The sequence below is a fragment of the Cyprinus carpio genome, chromosome A7 (assembly GCF_018340385.1).
Source record: "Cyprinus carpio isolate SPL01 chromosome A7, ASM1834038v1, whole genome shotgun sequence".
Classification (NCBI taxonomy): domain Eukaryota; kingdom Metazoa; phylum Chordata; class Actinopteri; order Cypriniformes; family Cyprinidae; genus Cyprinus; species Cyprinus carpio.
In genome coordinates, this window is record NC_056578.1 from 37,206,129 (window position 1) to 37,228,874 (window position 22,746).

At 38.1% G+C, this 22,746-nt stretch overlaps 1 protein-coding gene and 1 pseudogene across 1 annotated transcript in view; one reads left to right on the forward strand and one right to left on the reverse strand.

Annotated features, from left to right (window-relative positions):
- The window catches only part of LOC109111112 (importin-7), an 18,777-nt gene extending 14,331 nt beyond the window's left edge, over nt 1-4,446 (forward strand). Inside the window, 8 exon segments of the mRNA XM_042761036.1 lie at nt 1-60; nt 240-335; nt 562-782; nt 897-1,083; nt 1,086-1,107; nt 1,632-1,835; nt 1,918-2,034; nt 3,425-4,446. The exon segment at nt 1-60 is cut by the window's left edge and continues 38 nt beyond it. Coding sequence (XP_042616970.1) covers nt 1-60; nt 240-335; nt 562-782; nt 897-1,083; nt 1,086-1,107; nt 1,632-1,835; nt 1,918-2,034; nt 3,425-3,522 — 1,005 coding nt within the window. The 3' untranslated portion in view covers nt 3,523-4,446.
- A 3,025-nt stretch (nt 4,447-7,471) lies between these two features.
- The window catches only part of LOC109110983, a 31,787-nt pseudogene continuing 16,512 nt past the window's right edge, over nt 7,472-22,746 (reverse strand).

Genomic DNA, 22,746 nt, shown 5'->3' on the forward strand with positions numbered 1-22,746 from the left:
ACAGACACACTCCTGTCTGACACCAAATACCTTGAAATAATCTACAGCATGTGCAAAAAGGTACAGCTAATTTTATCCAAGCCAAAAGTGAAATCGGTTGCATTTTTTGGTAACACTTTAAGTAGTCATTACATCATCTCACTATTATAATAAAAATTAATTATGCATAATTACATGCAAGTAATCCTAAACCAGACCCAGGCGATATGACATGTATTAATAAGACTGTTCCCAATTAGATTTTGTCAGGAGACCCAGGGGAGGACCCAGAATGCCATGCGGCCAAGCTGTTGGAGGTCATCATTCTACAGTGCAAAGGTCGTGGTATTGACCAGGTGTGTTTCCTAAACTTTGCCCAGGTTATATTGTGTTTCACCACAGACCATATTTCAGACATTTAACCAAAAACCTATTCAAAAAACGACTGACTTAATGACAATGGAATTGGAAGTGTTCGAATGCTAATTAAGTTTCTAGGTTTTAACCACTGTATTATGAAAACATAACGGGAATAATGAAATTTTATGAAAAAAAAGTTGATTTTTGTGCCTGTTCCTGCAGGTGGTGCCTTTGTTTGTAACAACCGCTTTGGAGCGTTTGATCCGTGAAGTGAAGACCAGCGAGTTGAGGACCATGTGTCTGCAGGTGGCCATCGCTGCACTCTATTACAGTCCTCCTCTGCTCCTCAGCGCACTGGAGAATCTGCGCTTCCCCAACAACACCGAGCCCGTCACCAACCACTTCATCTCCCAGTGGCTCAAAGACATCGACTGCTTCCTCGGGTACACACTTCATACCATTTTCTGGGACAACATCTAAATAGCTGCTTGCTCAAAAATTTCTCAGGAAAAAAAGTGTCACAGTCATTGCAACATGCAATTGGTGTTGTTTGCAGGGCTCCATGACCGAAAGATGTCCGTGTTGGGACTGTGTGCTCTAATGGATCTGGATCAGAGGCCACAGGCTGTCAATCAGGTCGCAGGTCAGCTCCTCCCCGCAGCCATTCTCCTGTTTAACGGCCTGAAGAGGGCCTACGCCTGCAGGGCTGAACATGAAAAGGAAGATGATGACGAAGAAGAGGGACGGAGAGGAGGGAAGAGGAGAATGGTAACTGAGCTTTACCAAATCATAATTATTATTTTTTTTTTTTAATCTATGTAGCAGCAGTATTTCAGTCTTCAGTCAGAGTAGTTGCAGTAATATTTAGTCATTTAGTTATACATTGCATTTTTCAGTATGGATACTGCATATCTTTTTTTATACTATGTAGAACAAATAATACAAAAAAGAAACATTTCAAACATTAGGGAGGTCTTTTTTATTTCTCTCTTTATACAATATAGATTTTTTGAAAGCAGCTTTATAGTAATAGGGAAATAAGTTAATGTTGAAGTTCTTAAATGAAAATATAACCATTTTAAATTCTTTATTAATTACATTTTTTATTAATCCAATTGAGTTGGAGCAAATAAAGCGTCAAGCTTGTATTTTTTCCAGTTAATTTATTACATTGAAAATGGAACATCAAAATGAGTGAATTGGTATATTTGATAAAATAACTCTGTTTCCTGCTATTGTTTCAAAGTAATGAACTGTAATTTTGACATGGGACTCGTTGCATTTCCATGCAGTCGAGTTGGGCAGTGATGAAGATGACATAGATGATGAAGGCCAGGAATACCTTGAAATGCTAGCTAAACAAGCAGGAGAGGACGGTGATGATGAAGACTGGGAGGAAGATGACGCAGAGGAGACCGCTCTTGAGAGTTACACGACCTCAGTGGATGACGAGGACAACCTTGTGGAATACCAGATCTTCAAAGCCATAATACAGAGTATGGCTTTCACCTATAGTATGAATTAAATGAGCCACGTTTAAAAGGGTGTTTTACTGACAGACTGCTTTCCTTCCTCTAGATGTGCAGGCCCGTGACCCAGCATGGTACCAGGCACTCACACAGTGCCTCGATGAGGAACAAAGAAAACAACTTCAGGATATTGCAACACTTGCAGATCAGCGACGAGCAGCACATGGTGAGGCAAAAAAAAAAGGCTGTGCGAGGAAATTGATTGCGCAGCACTTTATCCCACTTGTTGACCAATATTTAATGTAAGATTTTCCTGGCAGATATTGGACCCAAAACTTACTTTAAGCTAGTCTGTAAAAAGTTATGTACACACTAATCCAGATATATTTGAAAGTTCCACACTAGTGTTTTGCAAATGTTACTAGTCCATGCTGACCCAAAATGGGAAATTTTGTCATTAATCACTTCGTTCCAAACCTGTAAGAGCTTCATCGTCTTTGGAACACAATTTAAGATATTTTGCATGAAAAACCGGGAGGCTTGTGATGTCCCGTAGACTGCCAAGTAAATAACAGTGTCAAGGTCCATAAAAGTATGAAAAGCATCGTCAGAATACTCCATCTGCCATCAGTGATTCAACCGTAACATTTATAAAGCAATGACAATACTTTTTGTATGAGAAGAAAACAAAAATAACGACTTTATTCAACAAGTCGTCTCCTCTGTCTCTCCCTACATCACCGCCATTTTGGAAAACACCTGCTGGATGCAAACTGCGTACACTCTTCTATGTCAGCCGTGCCACAAGGCTACATTTTCTATGTGTATTTATGCTTTGATTTGAAAGAAAACAGTGCATCCCTGCAGTGTGGCTTGTTGAATAAAGTCGTTATTTTTGTTTTCTTCTCGTACAAAAAGTATTCTCGACGCTTCATAATGTTACGGTTGAACCACTGATGGCAGATGGACTATTCTTTTAATGCTTTTCATACTTTTCTGGACCTTTACACTGTTATTTACTTGGCAGTCTATGAGACAGTCACAACCCTCCTGGTTTTCATCCAAAATATCTTAAATTGTGTTCCGAAGACGAACAAAGCTTTTACGGATTGGGAAAGAAATGGGGCTAAGTGATTAATAACAAAATTTTTATTTTGGGTTGGAGTATACCTTTAAATCACTGTGCAAATCATCAATATTGAGATAATACAGAGAGGCCAGAAATTATTCTTCCGGAAAAATCATTTCAAAATCAAAAATTTCTATGCACGGTCAAAGAACCGCAGTTCCGAGTAAATACTGTCAGGGTTGTACAAAGTACTTATGCATTGTTACATTATGCGTTAATTATGTGCCATGACTAAACATGCATCATTGTTTTCAAATACCCCAGTTTTCACAGTCTACTCTAAAATGCATAAACTGAGTTTTCAAATTTAGCAACTTGGCTTCTGTTTTTGCTTTACAAAAATTCATTTCAATGTGGATGAAAGGCCAACATGTAGAGAGAAAAAAAGATGTGTCCAGATTAATGGAAGGTTTGCCTTAATGTTCTGCCAAAATGTTAAATGTTAATTTTTTTTCACAATTTTTGCTTGTTTCTGATTGATTTTTAGAATCAAAAATGATTGAGAAGCATGGAGGATACAAGTTTGCAGATCCGGTGGTGCCATCCAATTTCAACTTTGGTGGCAGTGCTCCTGGGATGAATTGAGTCCTCTCTTTCCCTTCCCCTTTCTAACTGTGACTGAATGTAGTGAAATGAAAACACTTGTGTTGCTCCCTGAAGTAGTGGTTCCAGAACTGGTTCTTCTCTCTCACTCTTCAATCTGACTATCAAATTTAAACAGCACCAGAAGATGTGGGGAAGGCAACCAATGCCTGGGAAAACAAACCAAGAACTTGAACGCTAAGCAAGTTGGGGGGGGGATAGCTCTGAACAACGTTGTCTTATGGAATCCAAAAATAAGAGGGATACCATAACGGCAGCTCCCACACACATACTACGGGGGCTAATGAATTGAAATTGAGACATAATGTTAAATCGTTGTCACTGTATGGGTCAAAGGGCCTTTTCAAGATTTTACCTCTGGCAGTAGTGTGTCAACGTTTTTCTTCATCAAAAAACAAAAAAAAACAAATCTCATATTGTACATAAGCCAAGGCACTTGATTTTTAAGTTGCCTGGTCAAACAACCAGAGGCATTTGTAAGGTTTCAACGTGTATTCAAATGTAGCATATTGGATACTTGTCATAGCACTATGTGATGCCTGATCTCTGTAAATTAATAACTAGCACTTCATATTGTTCAGGTCTCTTAGCCTTCTGTATCAGACTGCAAATTTTTTAACTCAGTTGAAAACTATTTAAGAATTGGAAAATTGTTACCTGGGCGGTGACTTCTCCTATAATGGTTGGTGTTCAGAGGGCTTCAATAGTAGTGTGTGGCAATCACTTGCTGCTTGTAATAATGTTTTAGGCTCCAAAAGAAATGCACTTGGTGTTTGATCTGGATGAAGATATTGTTACAAGCACTGTAAGTCATTGGAGCATGATTTAAGGATGTCTCAAGCATTTGGTTGATGTATGGATGAACCATCAGTATACACAACATTAAAAAAACAGCTTTAAATTTGATATTTTTTGATCGATTTGCCTTGAATTTGTTAATTTGCCTTTAATGCGATTCGCCAGTTTATTTGTCATTGGTGGCATTTCTTTGCTATCTGGGCTGCACTACCCAAAAGCATCATTAGCCAACTATGGTCGCAGTTTCTGTCATTACTAACATAGTTCAATGATTCTGTTTCCCCCGAATCTGTAGTTCCAACAAACATTCATTTACAAACTTGTGTGGATGGAACTACAGCATGTTCCAATCTCTTTAATTTAATTCAAAAACATATACATTGCAATCTATATATTCTAGCATGCAAACAATCAGGCCATGTTTGTAGAGTGAATAAATGTCTATGACAAGAGGGAAACCGCGAAGAATCAAACATCAAATAAAGAAGCAATACAAATAGGTTCAAAAACAGTGAAGTAGTCTTCAAAAGCCATGTTTGTAACGGCAGCTTCTCTGCAAAGTTACTTTTAGGAGAACGCTGCTGACTGTATGAACCATGTATGGCAATTACATGTTGTGTGTTTAAGTGATTCAAAAATGAACAGCTTTCTGTTTGTGTAATTGACATTAATCTGACATCGCTGTCAGGTCTGTCATTAATCTGACATCAATTGTGATTTCTTATTGATTGGAGTTTATTACTTCACCTATGTGACATCATTAACAAAAGTCCTTGTTGAACCAACATTGTGCAAATGACGGAGGTGCGACCATGTTGTGGAAACCAGTTATAGCTAGCTAATTATTTTCTCCAAGAATGCTTTATACTATTGTAGTTAAGTGAGCCAATAAAGAGTCCCTTAAGGCATGGTCTTGGCCACACCAAGACTTAGCTTAACTTTCATGAAAATTAAAGTGAAAAATTTGTCATGTTTTTTACTTTGTCTGAATCTGATCCAGGAGTTTTCATGACTATTCCTGGACATTTTGGATGTTTCCATTATTTTAACACACCATGACCTTACTGGGTATGTCCAATAAAGGAGACATCCAAAAGGTGCGGTGCTTTGGAGGCACCATGAACAGTTTGAAAACCCGATCTGACCAAACTCTGACCAAAAGTTTATGCCATTGTTTGGAACATGTGATGCATTGTTTTGCATGTACCTGGGGTTATATGGTGATGAGCAACATGATTTAAGGACAATTTATTCTAAAGATGTCATGGTCCGGTTTACTTAAGTACACCAAAGCTTTAAAATATAGCCTCACTTCCTGATTTCTATTCCTGAAGCCAAGTAGCTCTTCAAGGTCAGAAATTTGTTACACAAATTATTTGGTGTGTCAAAAAGCTTTGATAACTATAGATGTTATCTAACCTAAATGTGAAGCAAATCAAAATAACAGCTGTAGGATAAGTTCTCATAGTGATGTACAGACTGTCCATCTTTATTAGTATAATGATGGCATTCATGTATTTGTTATGGCATCAGAGGCCACCTATTTCCTCATCATTCTCTTCTACTGTACCAAGTTTTTGTGCAGGTCAGCTCTTTAATGGAACACTGAAATATGTTGGTGCGTCAGTGAAGCCTATAATGCGCAATATCATCTGGATTTAACAGGACCAACCGATGAAACAGCACTTTCGGAAAGTGGCTCTCCAGCATTAGAAATGGGGATCCCAGCGTTACACAGAAATGATTTGGTGCATCAGAATTATCCAACCCAAATGTGGAGAAAATCAGATGCATCATGGGTGTTTAAAAATATGTGGTTTGTTCAAAATGGCAGAAATGTGTGGGTGAAAATTGAAACCAAGTGCATTGGATATACACTGCCCGTCCAAAAAAAAAAAGTCACACACTAATATTTTGTTGGACTGCCTTTAGCTTTGATTATGCATTCGTGTGGCATCATTTCTATAAGCTTCTGCAGTGTCACAAAATTTCTTCACGTCCAGAGTTGCATTAATTTTTCGCCAGGATCTTGTATTGATGATGGGAGAGTCCGACCACTGCGCAGAGTCTTCTCCAGCACATCCCAAAGATTCTCATTGGGGTAAAGGTCTGACTCTGGACTCCGTGGTGGCCAATCCATGTGTGAAGATGATGTTGCATGCTCACTGAACCACTCTTTCACAATTTGAGCCCGATGAATCCTGGCATTGTCATTTTGGAATATGCCCGTGCCATCAGGGAAGAAAAAAATTAATTGATGGAATAACTTGTTCATTCAGTATGTTCAGGTAGTCAGCTGACCTCATTCTTTGGGCACATAACATAATCATCCATGCAGTAATTATCTTATGGGAGGATCTTAACTATTTGCTTAGTTAAATCCAGGTGGTGACTTTTTATTTTTTTTGGACATGCAGTGTATTTCCAGGCCACACTGTTCAAAATTATAAACAGAAATATGTCAAAACTGTCAGTGGTTCTGGAATGTTTGAGAGACTTCAAAAACTGCTACCAATTAATGCCCTGTCCAATAAGTATACCAGATTTCACAACCGTTTTGCATATGGTTTTTAAAGGCTATAGACTCCCAAAATATGTGACACATACTGATGAACTGAATAGGTTTGTTGCCAGACCCCAATGAAAATTCTAAACTTTATCAATAATTTTTAAGACTGACTGATTTAGGGTCTTTTTTGCTGGTACATGCTACATATTTATAATGGCTGGGCACCCAAAGGCTATTTTGTTCCTTATTTTTCATAGTTATTTGAATGAGTTTTACGATCACAGGCCACTTTTTTAATGTAAGTCATTAAAGTGATTGACTGCACTCTTTAAAAAAAAAAGGTGCATTGTGATACCATAGAAGAACCTTTGTGTCTAAATTGTTCCAAAAGAACCTTCAACATCTGGAGAAACTTTCTGTTTCACAAAATGTTCTTTGTGGTGAAATAAGGTTCTTCAGGTTATTAAAAGGTAAGAAAAAGGTGGTTCTTTAAAGAACCTTTGGCTGAATGGTTCTTTGTGGAACCAAAAATGGTTCTTCTATGGCATAGCTTGAAGAATCTTTTGAAGCACCTTTATTATCAAGAGTGTGTGTGAAATTTTCCTAGAACACAGAGACATTTAGTGCATGGAAGCAACTTTGTTTATGCTGCATGGCATTTATGATTCATATCCCTTTATGGATAAATACTCGTACACAGTGTGTTGGTTAAATTAGTTGTAAACTCCCCAGATAGTAATTTTACTGCAGGTTGTTTTTTTAATTACCCTACAAGAAAAAAAAAAGAATGTTTTCAACTGTTATCCACTCAGAAATGCTGATACCGTGATAGATGTAATGCAATAATATAGTAGGACAAAAACTTTCAGAGGAGTTGCATATTTCATGCTTATCATTTGTAATAATAGCACTGACAAACATTAAAACAGAGCTAATGGAAACATTCTGCAAGATAAAAAGCTTTTTGAGATGTACAAGAACAATTATTAAGCATCCAAAGACCGAAAGGCATTTTACAATAAAGCTTACATTGACTGTCACATGGTTATAAAGACAAGCATAATTTCTATGATATGACAGAAGCTGTAGTCACTGAAGCATCTGCATCAATTTGCTTTTTCTTACACTTGATGCCAAGAAGACTGCAGATCTTCATCAGCATCAGGTCAACAATCTCCTCTTCTTCAGAAGGCTAAGGGAAGAGATAAAGACAATTAATTTAGAAAGGTGAAAATGTGGTACAGCACTGGATTAACTGATAATGAGAGATTTACAGTGGGATGAAGTTGCTCTTCATTGAAAGCCACCAAAATCACAGATATAAAGAGGTTGAGAACTACGAATGTCATAAAGATAATGCAGGATCCAATCAGGAAAGCTCCCAGGACTGGATCGTAATCCAAAACCTGTCGGTAGAGGGAAACGATACATTGAACAATGTAAGTTCTTAAACACATTAGCAGTGAGTACAAATTCAGTATAGGTCTTTATTTTTACCTCATCATAGTTAAAGATACCCAGCTGTAGACAAATAATGGTCTGTGCAGCCTCAAGCAAAGTTCTGTATGAGTAGAGCCTCCAACCGTACATCAAATTGCACTAATGGGACACAAAATTTAAAACTTTCAGACAAACGTGAGTAAAATTGAATGTGTGCATCCTGCAAAAGATAGATATGGTGGCAATCAAAAATTCCAGCAAATAGCGTGCATTTCAGTTCCTTGTGTTATTGACCAGTGGTCTCAAACATAGTTCCTGGAGGGCCACAGCTTTGCAGAGTTTAGCTCCAATCTTAATTAAAAACACACCTTAACAATCTCATCAAGGCCTTCAGGATTACTAGAGACTTCCAAGCAGGTGAGTGGAGCTAAATTCTTCAAGGCTGTGGCGCTCCAGGAACTGAGTTTGAGACTACTGACCTTTCAGGAGCTTGTAGGCCAAACTCAGTTTCCGAAGGGTCACAGTCCTGCAGAGTTTAGCTTTAACCCTAATCAGACGATGCAGCTAATCAAAGCCTTCAGGATTACTTGGCTGTCTCCAAAAGCAGAAAAATGCTGCCTCTGCAGGTAGCATACAAAGGCAACAAGGCACTATATCCAGTGATTGTGTCACATGCTCTGTCTACTGATACCTTCATCTGATTTACTGTGGAAGGCAGCATAGATGTATCCTTCACTACTTTAGTGCACAAACTCTGTCATTGCCTGATAGGGCAGTGAAGCAAACAAGTCAGCTGCCAAAACTTTTTGGATGCTACCATTGAAAGCTACAGGTAATTGTGTTGGAGCAGGGCTAGAACTATACTCTTCAGGACTTAACCATTTCTGTGTCTGGTCTATTTTCATTTTGTTACAGAACATCACATACTCACAGCAATGGAATAGGCCAGAAACATGATGGTCATGACCACAATGAAGCCAGAGATATCTGTCCATGCCCGCTGCAGTGTAGAGGTGATCATGTGTAGCTTGGGGTTGAGTCTCAGCAGATGCCACAGCTTTATGGTGGCCAGCAGGACTAAGAAAGCTATCAGATAGCCCAGTACAGCATCTGCAGTGGCAGTCTCATAAAAACTGGCAAAACTGTTAGAGAAGCAACTGTATTAATTCTCAAGTATTTTTTAAATATAAAGGGTGTATTGTGCAGGAAGAGGAAGTTTAGTATTCCATTCTGAACATGCCGATTGATTTTGAAGAAGTGAAGACATTCACTCACATGTCTTTGTTGTTTTGGTAGTACTCAATGTCTCGGTTACCCAATATTGTCCTCTTGACAAACACAGATAATGCACTCCAACTTAGAATAATAATGGCCAACTCTAAGAGATTCCATTTGCTTTTGAAGTATGCCCATTTCTGCTGCTTCATCAGTTTTGCCCTGTTAAAATCCACAAAATACTGTGCATTACAACTCCACTGATGCAAATTACACACCTTTTTATTTTAATGTTCCATAAGCGAGCAGACCTGCACAAACATGTAGTAGAGAATGAAGAGGAAATAGATGGCCTCTGATGCCATAACAAATATGTGAAAGCCACCAGTGGACTGATAAAGATGGACAGTCTGCACCTCACTACGGTACTGGTATACACCTGTGAAAACAACAAAATTACCATAAGTCCAACATTTGACAACATGAGAATCTTTCAAGTATATAGAGAGGAGACCGATCACCCACTCCCGTGGTCTCAAAAATGAGAGTCACAATGCAGAAGAGGTTCACATTTGCATTATAAACTGTGAACTCCACAAAGACAGCCCGTGTATACACGTCCAGCCAGATGTTGTCAAAAAGATACTGAAGAAGACTGTAGGACAGGAGAGGACATATTAACTGTTGTAACTTCTACTTTTAAAACTACATTGCATGTTGTTACACATTATGCTACCTGCTTGCATTCTTTTGATCCGGGCCTAGTTCCACCACAAATCCTCCACCCTTATAAAGGGCCAGCCCACCCCAAACAGGGTTTGCCCGGAGTTTGGCCTGAGTTTGGTAGCGCCAAGGGTTGGTTACAATCTTAGAACCGTTCACATTTTTAGTCCGGTTCCACCCTGGACCGTAAGAGCCCATGTCCTCCGCTTCCCAGGAGTATGGGGCATGGCAGTCAGGAACAGTGTACTGCATGGTCTTGGCAATTTTACAAGAGTCTTTCCTTACCCTAACCTGGCGGAATCGAGCGTTGCCAACAAGTTTTGAATTTCCATCTGTTATGAAGCCTGAAAAGGTAACAAACAACAAGGTACATTTAGGTCCGTCGGTTCAATAAACAAGCAGTTTTTAACCTTGAACAAGTAGACAATGTAGACATTACTGAAAGAATACCTGGATATTGCCCCAAACAGATTACTGAGCAAGGAGGATTTTGCCCAATTAATATATCTTTGTTGTTAATGTTCTATGAGGTTATTTTGATGTAAATTTTTAGGATATGTAGAGTGATGAAGTTTGTATTTTGATATCGGTTTACATATGCAACCAAGAGAAGCATCCAAAGGAATCCCACATAAACTGCAACATTAAAAGGCTGTGTCAAACAAGCTGATCTTTCGATTAATGAAAGAGAAATGATGTTCTTCTTACTGAGAATCTCCCTGATGAGTGCAAACACTTTCTGCTCCTTGATCATGTTGTTTCTCATCTTTTCTATGTCAGTGGGAGGAGGAGGCTGATAGAAACTACATGTGCTGTCTCTCCTGGCAATTCTGATTGCATCGGGATCATCTGTGGAAAGATATTTCAGCTGAGGTTTTGTCACACTAAAAAAGGGATAGTCAAATCAAATATGATGCTATAAAGTAATTCATGTAGCTCATGGTCCAGTTACCCGTGTTTGGGTAGCCTCCCAGTCCCATCAATTGGAACATCTCCATAATCTTCTTGTCACAACAGTTTTGAGTACCAAAGCAAAGAAGACTGCAAAGCCCAGTACCTAAAGAAACCAATACAAAGCACATACACATCCAGGTCCCTGTAGCAACAAAACAACCTAGTGGACAATGTCATGTAAATACAAGCTGCATGGGAAGTAGTAATGCACTATACACAAAAATATACAATCATAAAATGCAACCAAAAAAGGAAGTCCACAAGAATTGTCTTACTTTTACAGGCTGGGTGATGACAGAGGCTTTTCGAAAGAATGACACCACCATTGAAATGAGCCAGCTGATGGAACGGTCCTTTCCATAGGTCAATCCATATATCATAGTGAAGTATGCTGAAACACCACTGGTGGCTACAACAAGAAACCAACCAACGAACACAAACCACCAGGGCAAGCCTTTCTGACTACACTTTCTGCTGTCTCCACTGTTTCCCTCTGTAGGGCTGGAGCTACGGGTATGTAGGCCACTGACGACAAAACAGGAGGAGACATGAGGTTCAAGTAGGTTCTCGTCATGCCTTGAACCTGCAATACTGCCTGGTTGTAGCTGTTTGGCTTGGAGAAGGATGAAGGCCCCAGCAGTCTCAGCTCTCTCTCCACATTTTGCAGCTGTTTGTGTAGAGATACTGGCTGTAGACACTGTGTTTTTTCATTTCGCTCTGAGCTCTCTCACTAAAAAACTGCTCTCTCTGTGATAGGAACAAAATAATATTGTTTTCATATATATAATAATAATTATGATTATAATCATATGTTGCTCTCCATTCAAGTTTTGAGTTGGGAATACTTGAGTTGAACATTTTTACTTCCGACCTCAAAGCCTTCCTGTCATGACAAATTATGCATTGTGTAAGACAACTAGAACTTAAATTCTCCAAATTCTCACTTGAAAATAACCAATGGAACAATGCTTTCGTTCCACCATCATGGATATTACATCAAAGGACACTTCTCCCCTGAAGTCGAGAGTAGATTAACTCCAAAGCAAACCAGAAGTTAACATATTTTAAATTATTAGATGGGAAATTTGAAGTTCTGAATTGTCCATGTCTATGGACTCACCTTTCAGATTTTACACACTCCAGGGAAGCTGTGAGAGTTTGACTTTTTTCTTTTTATAAGAGTCAGTGTGTAAAACTCACTTCCAACTCGATTGTGTTGACGAATTATCTCTTCTACTAGTGACAGCAGATTGTTGATGTCTGTTTTGGTGGAGTCCAGTTCTGTTCTTGGAACAGGTCTTCTCATGACCTTATAGAGTGACTGTGGCTATCCGTTTGATGTCCTGAAAAGATATAATAAAAAAAAATGTCATAATACATCATCCATAATTACAGAGAGATGGAACTATTCTGGGGCCAAATTCTTAGAGAAGGACTTGCCTTTATCACAGTGTCAGGTGTGATTTCCTTGTGATTATTGTGTGGAGGCTGATTTGGAGACACGCGTCCCATTTTGCCTTGCTTTTTGGGGTCTATCTTTGACTGTTGCTTTGAAGATGATTCAGACTTTTGTTTCTCTTGGACGAGCATTTCTGAAGATGCTCACAATGAGGAGATTGATAGGAAACATGATAATGGAACTCTGGATGCCAATCATGACCTGTTGCCAGGTGAACTCAATCTGACCTGTAGTTCGTTCATGCAAAGATAGAAAACACATTATTATGAATCTACATATGTTTGATTCAAGTAACACAATTAAAAAAAAAAAAAAAAAAATCTTTTTTTTAATGACTGAACTACTGCAATCAATGGAGCTGTCTAGTATATTAAACAGGTGTGATGTGATTGTGTTCTAGTGGCATGGAGTGTTATTGTCATTCTGTGCCCAAATATGTTTGAGTACAGCATCCTGTAGTCATTGTTTAGATTAATTTTTTATTGGTCCAATACCCATGTCCATGGTCTGGCTCTGAGGGGTCTGATGGGATACCCCAGAACATGATACTGGTCAACATGGTGCAGAGCAGCAGTGAAAAACAGCAGGAGACACGCTGTACTCTAGTAAAGATACTACTTGGGGGACGACTGCTGATTACAGAGAACCAGATGTGACCAGTCACGGAAATCTCTTTTGCAGTCTTCATGAAGAACAAATTACTGTAAAGTTTAAAGACAATAAATTAAATGTTAATGAGAAAATACCCTTAATTTTGTACCACACATCTGTTTCTTTTACCAACAATCTCTCAGCTACATACCTAAACCTTTTCAAGTCCATCTCTGTCTGCTGACAGGGAGTAAACTTTATCTAGTGTACATTCTCCCAAGTCAACGGACAACCATGAGTTGCACAGGAAGTGAACACTTCTGCCCCGTCTCCAGGTCTCCTGTACCATTACCTTGTTAAACATACCTGTGACAATTCCAGAGGGGTCACATACAGAAAGTAATGAAATTACAGACAAAAATCAACATGCCTCCAAGAAATCTGACAAAGTACTATGTGACATTTTCTATTTCATTTTACCAAGCAGGATGCTGTCCTGAATTGTCAAGCCACAGCCTAATACTTTGTAGCTCTCCCAGTGAGAAGGGGGTGGTCAGCAAGAACATATCCAGTCCTCCCCTTTCAAACAATGGTTTTTCAGGGTCAGTAAAATGGTGAGGTTCACTCTCTCCTTCTGTGCCCTGTAGAGTCACTGTCACCCTGGAGCAATTTTATAGCATTGTTAATATCGAAATGGCACAATAGTGTTCCTGAAAAAATACTGAAACTTAAGCTGGATGACACTTACCTGAGAAGAGGTGGAGGCCCCACGACGATGCCCTGTGTTAATACTCAACAAGTAACGATATTCAGCTAAGGGATCATTGTCCTCCAGTACTGTGACCTAACCTTTAAGTAGGGAGATTAACATGAAAGTTAAACAAGGAAGTTTTATTTTATTTATAGTTTATCTTTTTGCTTTTTGTTTCAAACAAGATAAGGAATTGTCAAATTGGATTTTCCAACCTTGACTGCATCCTGAATATCCTTTCTTCGTGCCCACATCACAACCAACAGGTAAGCCAGGATGATGGCGCCTACAAAACACACCACCACTGGGTTGTTGACGAAGGTTGCAAAGAGTTCAGCAGTGCGGGACACATCAACCACATTGGGCATGACGAAAGAAAGAGCTTCCAAAAAGGTCAAATGGGAACATAGGCATTGAGTAACCAATGTTGTAGTACGAGGGCCAACCTGAAAAAAGGTAAAAATCCTATGTATAAATTACATGCTTATTCAGTTTAAAGGAGCGTTCACACAGACAATGATTGCAGTGATAAAATAACTGTCTTTCTGAACGGCCTTAAAAGACATAATATTGTTCAACTTACCCTACAGCCATCGCCACTCCAATTGGCCTTTGTCTCATCCCAATACAAACAGTGAGCAGCAATGGTTGTGATGAAAACTGAGGTGTTTGTCGAATTCACCCCTGCACCAACAACAGGCCTCACCAGAAGGTAGTAAACCCCTACTTCTATTGTCATTTCTGTAGGGTTAAGCACCCAAGTGTTCCTCTCCTCTGCACCACACAGATATAACAAAATAATTATCAATCTCTTTCTAAAAGTGTTAAATTCTGTTCATTTGTTTATATTTGTTAATAACCTTCAGAGTCGCCATCTTGAGGTAGCTGGATCCGAGCTTCATAATTTGTATCGTTAGGGTAGTCCTGAAAACCCAGGAGCAACTGCAGAGGTGTCTCCTCTGAAGGGTCTAACGAAACCAGAGATATATTGGGTGCAGTCACATTAATGACCACAGTGCTGAAGTTTGCCAGTTCCAGAAGAGTTTCGGTTAACCTCTGCCACCTCTTTCCTTGGTAAGAGAATCTAGGAAATTTAAGAAAATAAGGTCTGGGTGTTTTATAGTTTACAGTAGCCAAGCTCTTTTGGCCTTATTGCTGACAATCTCCCTTTTACCTCAATCTCCTCAGTCAGGTTTGCCACTGTAATCACAGAGGCATTCATTTTGGTGAGAGATAGAGACCCCACTGATCCACTGATATGCACGCCCTCTGCATGCCGTGAAAATGGATTTATCCTGAACTTGTCATCTGTGATAGGTTCAAGAGAAAATTAGTATTACAGAAGTCTAATTTTTGAATCTTACCTCACAAGTAGGTGGGAGAGGTGTCCAAAGGTTTCTCCTACTACTATTACGCAGATTACATGCAACTCTAATTTCATTACAAACCGGGGTAGGACTCAAACATCCTGAAAAGTGAAGCTGTAGGCTCTTTGATCGCCCCCTGGTGGCTGGCTGCAGTACAGGTCATAAACCGCACCCTTTTCCATTTAAACAAATGGGACTTGAGGAAAAATGAAAAAATAAATTACACTTCCAATACAATTTTCCGAAGATGGTTTTTTGTCCATTTAAGGTAGTTGTTATCACAATTCTTCATTTTTATGATAAGTTTGATTTTAGCTAGTAATTTGATGCTATTAAAATGGGGGGTGTTGTTATGGTTGATTGGGTCTGCACAAGTTTGGGCGGGAGTTTGATACCGCAGCTCCACCTCACGACACTACGTGCGCTGCAAGACTTTAGCTCCCAAAAACGAATCTCTACTGTGCAGACTCTGGATCCAAACGAGATCTCTATTACACAACTCTGGCTCCAAACGAATTTCTACTGCGCAGACTCTGTCTGGCCCAAATGATGTCATTTACTCAAGATGGCATCGGCCATACTGATATGCTTTGGCTTAATTTTTTTATAATTGCAAGGAAGTGTAGTTGGTTTATTTGATTAGTTTATTCGATCTTTTTTTACAGTCTATGCATTTAACTACTACAACACTGGACATAGATGAGGTGTCATCCTACATGACAAAGAAAAGAAAAAAGAGATGACCGAGCAAGATGGAAGTTGTCTCCCCAGCCACTCCAACATTTCAGTACAATTTCACCATCAAGCTGTTTCAATGATAATTTCACCAGATCAGTCAGAAACCTTGGAGTAACCTTTGGATGATTAACTAGCTAGCTTCGATGATCTTCAAAGGCCATATTGTAACACAGTCATGCAGGTTTGTACTGCACAACTTCTGATGATCAGGCCCTTGCCTAACTATTGCAATGCTCTCTGGCTGGTTGTCCCAAACATGTACAATCAAACCTCTATAGATTATACAGTAATGCAGCAGGACAATCAGTCTTCATTGAGCTCAAGAGGGCCAATGTTACACTTCTTTCTTAATCTCTCCTATTGCTTCTGTTTCAAGACAACGACATTTGGCATCTTTGTACCTCGACTCCCTCTTTACATTCCCTAGAAGCCTGATGTCAGTGAGTGAGTGGAACCTTGTACTACTACATCACAGAAAGGCACAAAATCCCTTTCCCTAACATTCACTGTTCCTTAGTGGTGGAATGATTTTCACAACCGTATCTGGACAATCAAACAATTTTCCTTGAGCACTTAACAGGGTCCTGTTAATGTTTGACTCTTTAAAAGAAATTCTATGCTTTTTTCTTATGTCCCTTCCCTGTTCTACAAAATGTTTTAAACTTTTTTTTTTATATGCACTTGTGTTATTGCCTCCTCAGGATGAATCACAGTTTGTTTAGTCACACTTTGGAAAAGCATCTGCTTAATTCATAAAATGTAAATTCTAAATTATGGGCTCATCATTAGACTTCCTATAAGAGAAGAAGATATAAATTGTCACTCAACTTACCCGTTACATCTACTGGTTCATCTGGAGACAGAACATTAGAGCCCAGAGATGGGGAGATAAAAACTGGCAGAGCTGTTCTTCTTAATGTTAAAGGGCTGTTTCTGAAGATCAGCCGATGATATTCTAAAAAGAGCACAGCAGAGAGGAGTCATTTTTTAATTTCTTTCTGACTAGCAATACCATGTAGTAAATTGTGATTTTGCCAAGTCATGATGTATTGTAAATTTATAGGCTACTGACTTCCCGTTTCAATAGAAATGTGGTTAAAACTAAATATTTTCATTTCCATTTCATGGCTTTTTCATCTCCTCCCCACCCCCAACCACCTTTTACAAAGAAAATCGCTTGTCATGATGACATGATCCAACCATTTCATAACCCATTTGTCTCACAGGATATCCTGTTTTGGAAAAAATTACCAAATCTATGTGACATTGTGACATACATACAAAAAAGGTGACACAATATGTTCAATTATGAAGTAAACGTGTCTTAGGTTTATAAGACAATAAATTCCTTGACCTAACCAATATTATTTGTTTACCCTGTTGACATATAAACCAAACACTGAAGATCCTGAGTATGATGGCTCTCCGGTTCACCTTTTTCCCAGCCAACAAGGCACTCTGAACATGTCCACAGTTTTTAGTAAATGACTGGAGATCTCATTCTGTAGTATAGGGTAATGAAAACAGTGTCAAGAATGATGGTTTTTGAATCAGAATATGGGGCACGGCTTGAAGTGTTGTGATATGTACCTGCTTAGAATTTCTGGAAGAAACTTTGATGATGTTACTGGCAGCATCAATAATCGGCGTGGATGCTTGCAGTATTTTTTCAGAGGACGCCTTGCCATAAAGTGTCCAAGGAGACCAGGACTTACTGAGGGTTTGTTAGCAGATAACATAGCCTGTAACTGTAGCCCAGGATGAATGAGTTAGGAGAGATGTAATACTGACAATGTATATTGCTACCATCTGGATGGTTAAAAGAAGTAACTGAGCAGTGTCTGTCAGCTCATGACCCGGTGTGGTAAGGCCTGAAACCACATTAGCACTCATCTGCACCTCTGCTGGATTCTTTGGGGGGAAGGAACTCGTGGCAGCACTCAAACTCTGCAACATCTCTTCCCTCAGCTTCAGTTAGAAGAGGAATATTTGGTTAAAAGATGGGTATATAAAACGTTTCTGTATGTGCATATTTCCCCTGTGGACTACCTCTTGTTTTGACACTGTCATGCTGTTCCTTTCCGGGGTAATGCATCATTCAGTTTGTCCGGACACAGACTGGAACATCTGTGCCAAGCGCCGCCCCAGTGAGTCGACCTTTGTTGCTGCAGCTGAGAACACCTGGCTGGAAACCAGCAACGTGGAGATATCGCAACTGTTGTGATTACTACTGATGTCCTTTACCTGGCATGTTATGCACAATTGATTTTTTTATTTTAACATTGTTTTTTCTATCCTGACCATAATTCTTTTTGTCTGATTTCACTCTGTCATTTTATCTTAAATACTTTATTTTTAAAGACTGAAATTGGTTATATTAAAAAATAGAGGATTTAGAACTAAGTTTTGCATTATTGAATTTACTGAATTACATACATTTTTAATATTTGGTATGTATTTTTATTTTTATCTTTTTTTTTTTTTAATCATGATCATTGACACATGGTTAGCGTTTCCACCATTTGCTTCCCGTTTTTGCTATAGAATTATATGGCACAAAACGTTTGATAGGTAAGTCGCTACATTCTTATTTATTTAAATTATTTTATTTTATAATGTTTGGTTTATTACAAGGCCGAAAAAAAAAATGACACAAAAATTTCTTAGATGTCGTATTTATATTATACAAGTGTAAATTAGTATATAGATTCCAAACTTGTTTAAAGTTTGAAAAGTTTTACATTTGCACACGTCATTGAAGAACAAGTCTTGTGTTTGATTATCTGAATATTCATTCCTCTATGCCTGTCCGCCCCGCTCACTGTGTAGTGCTTCCAGATCTGGTATTTCTGGCCCTGAAGTGGAAAAAATGTAATGTCTTGAAATTTTTCATAATTTGGCAGTGATTTTTATTTCATTGCTAAAGGACAATGAGGCACAGCTTTCTGGACATGAACCATCTGTCTAATTAATTCAGCTGAATTTGGTGTGAAGTGTAGTATTTATCTTTTTTTTTTTTTAAAGATGCTCATAAACAAATCAACTCGACTACAAACCCGAGTGGTTACAGCAGTGTCAGCAGTAACACCTGCTGTGTTCTTAACAGTGATTGTCCACCGTCAGACTGTAGTTGTTATGTTTATTCCCTAGAGGGAGTAGCGACTCCACTGTGGGCTCGGCGACCACAATAAAAATATTGGGTACCTGCAAAATAGGTCAAAAGTACACAAAGTTACCCTAATACACATAGGTTGGTTTTACCTTTACAGGAAGAACCCAAATTTAGAATATAAATCACATTTCTTACCCCTGGCAGTTTTGAAGCAGAAAATACAGGACCCAGCTTTGCAAAAAGATGGATCAACAGAGCAGCTGATCTTAAAAGGAGAGAGAACATCACCCACAAGAGGACTAATGACGCAGGAGGGAGGACTCATGCGACAGCGGGGGCGCTACAAATTTGTCAGTATAGGATGATGATGGCGGAGACAGTAGTCGACAAAAGCGGCTGGACTGATGAATCCTCGTACTGGATGTATCAACAACTGGAAAACAGTGTATCTAGCAGATCCAGACAAGCTATCCTTGATAGCTAAGAGAAAACACCATATGGCATCAAATCCACTATAGGGTCTTAAATTTTATTAAAGTTTGTACAAAATAATTTTGGAGTTACACTTTATTTTTAACCCTTGTATGGTGTTTGGGTCTGTGGGGACGCGTTTTCACTTTTTATCAACAAGAAAAAATGATATGATTAATTACATTTTTCAAACTCAGACTTTTTGGCCTTGGCTCCTTTTCTGTGAAGAACATATATCAGAACAAATTTTCATTGACCACTCACTGTACACCCCCCCCCTACATATGTATATTACACACAGAATGTTTGGGTCCACTGGACCCAGAGCTAGTAAAAGAGTGGAAATTTTAGACTCATGTGTACCTTCACTCGGTTCTCCTATTGTCTGGGCCTGCTATTAGTATGTGTTTGTGTGTTTATGTGTGTTTGTGTGTGTGTGACACAGAGAGAGAGAGTCTGTAAGAGTGTGAGTGTAAGTGTGAGTTTTGTGTTTCTGCTCCTGCCATTCCCCACACAAGGTTGTAGCACTTTAATACATAAATGTGATCTAACAAAAGTATGGTAAAATTTTAGCATATATGCTGTTTATATTGCTTGTAATTGGGATAAAAGTAAGCATCTAATGAGTATTTTAACATAGAATTTTTGATTGTGGTTGAATTAAAACCCAAAAACTGCAGCGGGTCTACCAGACCCACGAACACTGGCTGAGTAACAAAAATATGAACATCATACAAGGGTTAAGATATCATTGTTACTGTGTAATTACACAAATAAATACAGAGTAATATTGATTAACAGCATGCACGTACTGTACTGCAGGGTTAGGGTTTGGTTAGGGGTAGCTGAATGGTAGTTTAATTATGCAAAATTTACTGTTTTTGGTATATAATTGCAGTTATATGTATAACAAATACAATGTAAAATAAAGTGGTTAACTTTTGTTTTTTGTGGTCCCAAGCATTTAAAGGAGAACAGTTCACCCCAAAAATGACATTGAAGATGTTTGTTTCTTCATTAAAACAGAATAGAAGAAATGTAGCATTACATCACTTACTCACTAATGGATCTTCTGCAGTGAATGGGTGCCATCAGAATGAGAGTCCAAACCAGCTGATTAAAATATTACAGTATTTGTTTAGAATCACTTGGATTGTTTTTGCTTGTAAACAGTGCTTGATCTGTGCATATTTCTCTCCTAATTCAGATGAGATGACTTTTTCACTGGAGAAGGCAATGCTATGGATTATGGAATCTTATTTTAATGGAAAGCAAAGGTGTAAAAAATTTTAAATTAAAACGCCTTAATAATGGATTATCTTATTAGAAAACAACAGCTTTTCACGTCACAAGATGTTAATTGATGGAGTGGTGTGGATTACATGTTGATTATTGTGATGTTTCTCATTCTGATGGCACCCATTCATTACAGAAGATCCATTGGTGAGCAAGTGATGTAATGCTAAATTTCTCCAAATGTGTTCTAATGACTCATCTACGTCTTGGATGGCTTAAGGGTGAGTACATTTTTTGCAAATTATTATTTAAAGGTAAACTACTTCTTTAAGTCACATTTAAAAATGTATGAATGTCACTACATTAGATAATAATATCAAACCAAGTAGCATTTATTTGTATTTAAAGACAGCCCAAACACACTTCTCGAGCAAAAAAATTAAAACAGATGTGCTGGGTTTCAAACAATAAAATAATAGATATACCGTTTAAAATGAACAAATTGTTTTTTACACTTTTTTTTTTTTTTTTTTCAGATTCTGTTTTGATATTTAGCTATCTGTGAATTGAATTTCATACATGTGCAAGTGTGATTTCAGTGCCCCAAGGCTGATTTTAGGCCCACTGTTTACTTTCAGAAAGACCGGGTACAATTTAAGGTTTAAAGCAACTCCTACCATAAACCACCACTGTGATATCCTGCTTTGCTTTTCGTAGTGCATCGCTCTCTACTTGTTAAAGAGCTGCCCTCTGCCTTCTGTATCAATGGCTTTTTTCACTGACTCTGAGAGTGACAGCGGCTCAGTGAAACCCTGTGGGAAGATAATGTATTAGATAACTAAACCATACAAGCACATGGGCCACATTTAAAAAGACAGATGGGGCAGATCTCTTATGAAAAAATAAATGTGCTTAAATAATCATATTGAATGGTGCACATGTAATTGTAGTTAAAAATATTCAAAGTGCATTTTTACAAAACTCTACTTGCAGATAGCCTAATATATTATGGAGATCGCTTGTGGGGGAATTATAGGCCACTAAAGTGTACTTAAAGAGTGTCCAGTATCATGACTATGTTTCTTAACATCTATAAGTATACCTGGTTAAAAAGTTAACTTTGTAATAATGTCAAATTAAAGGTTCTACTTAAACATTTTAAATAATATGTTTTAATAGTCTTTTTTCATGCTTTAGATACTTATTTTAATATGTTGACAAACATACAAAAGAACATGTAAAGTACTTTAGAATTCTTACTGTAGTGTACTATTTGATTGCAACTTCATCATTACAAATGTGTAATTCCAAATATATATTTAAACATGGATTTCAATGGAACACAACATTAAAGTAATTTTAGTGCACCATACATGCTTGTCAGTACATTCAGCAGTACACTTACACATATTTCAAAGACAATAGAAGTAATTATGTATTCACATATTAAAATGTGCTGGAGTCCTACTTAAAGGGATAGCTCACCCAAAAATTAAAATCCCAAACTTTTGCACTGGCAATGGGAAAAAAAATGCTATGGAATGCTATGCCATTGACGGGGACCAAAAAAAACTGTTTGTGTAACATACATTCTTCAAAATATATTTTGTGTTCAACAGAAGAACAACTTGAGGGTAAGTGAATGATGACAGAATTTTTTACTTTTGGGTGAACTAATCCCTTTAAGTGGCTCAAAAAAGCGCTCTAAACTTCAGCTAATTGCATTTAATATAAGTTTATACTAGAATAAATTTTTGAAATAATTGTAATTAACATGCAATTATGTGTTTGAAAACATTACATTCCGTTCACATTATTAGTATATTCTTTTAAAGTATATTG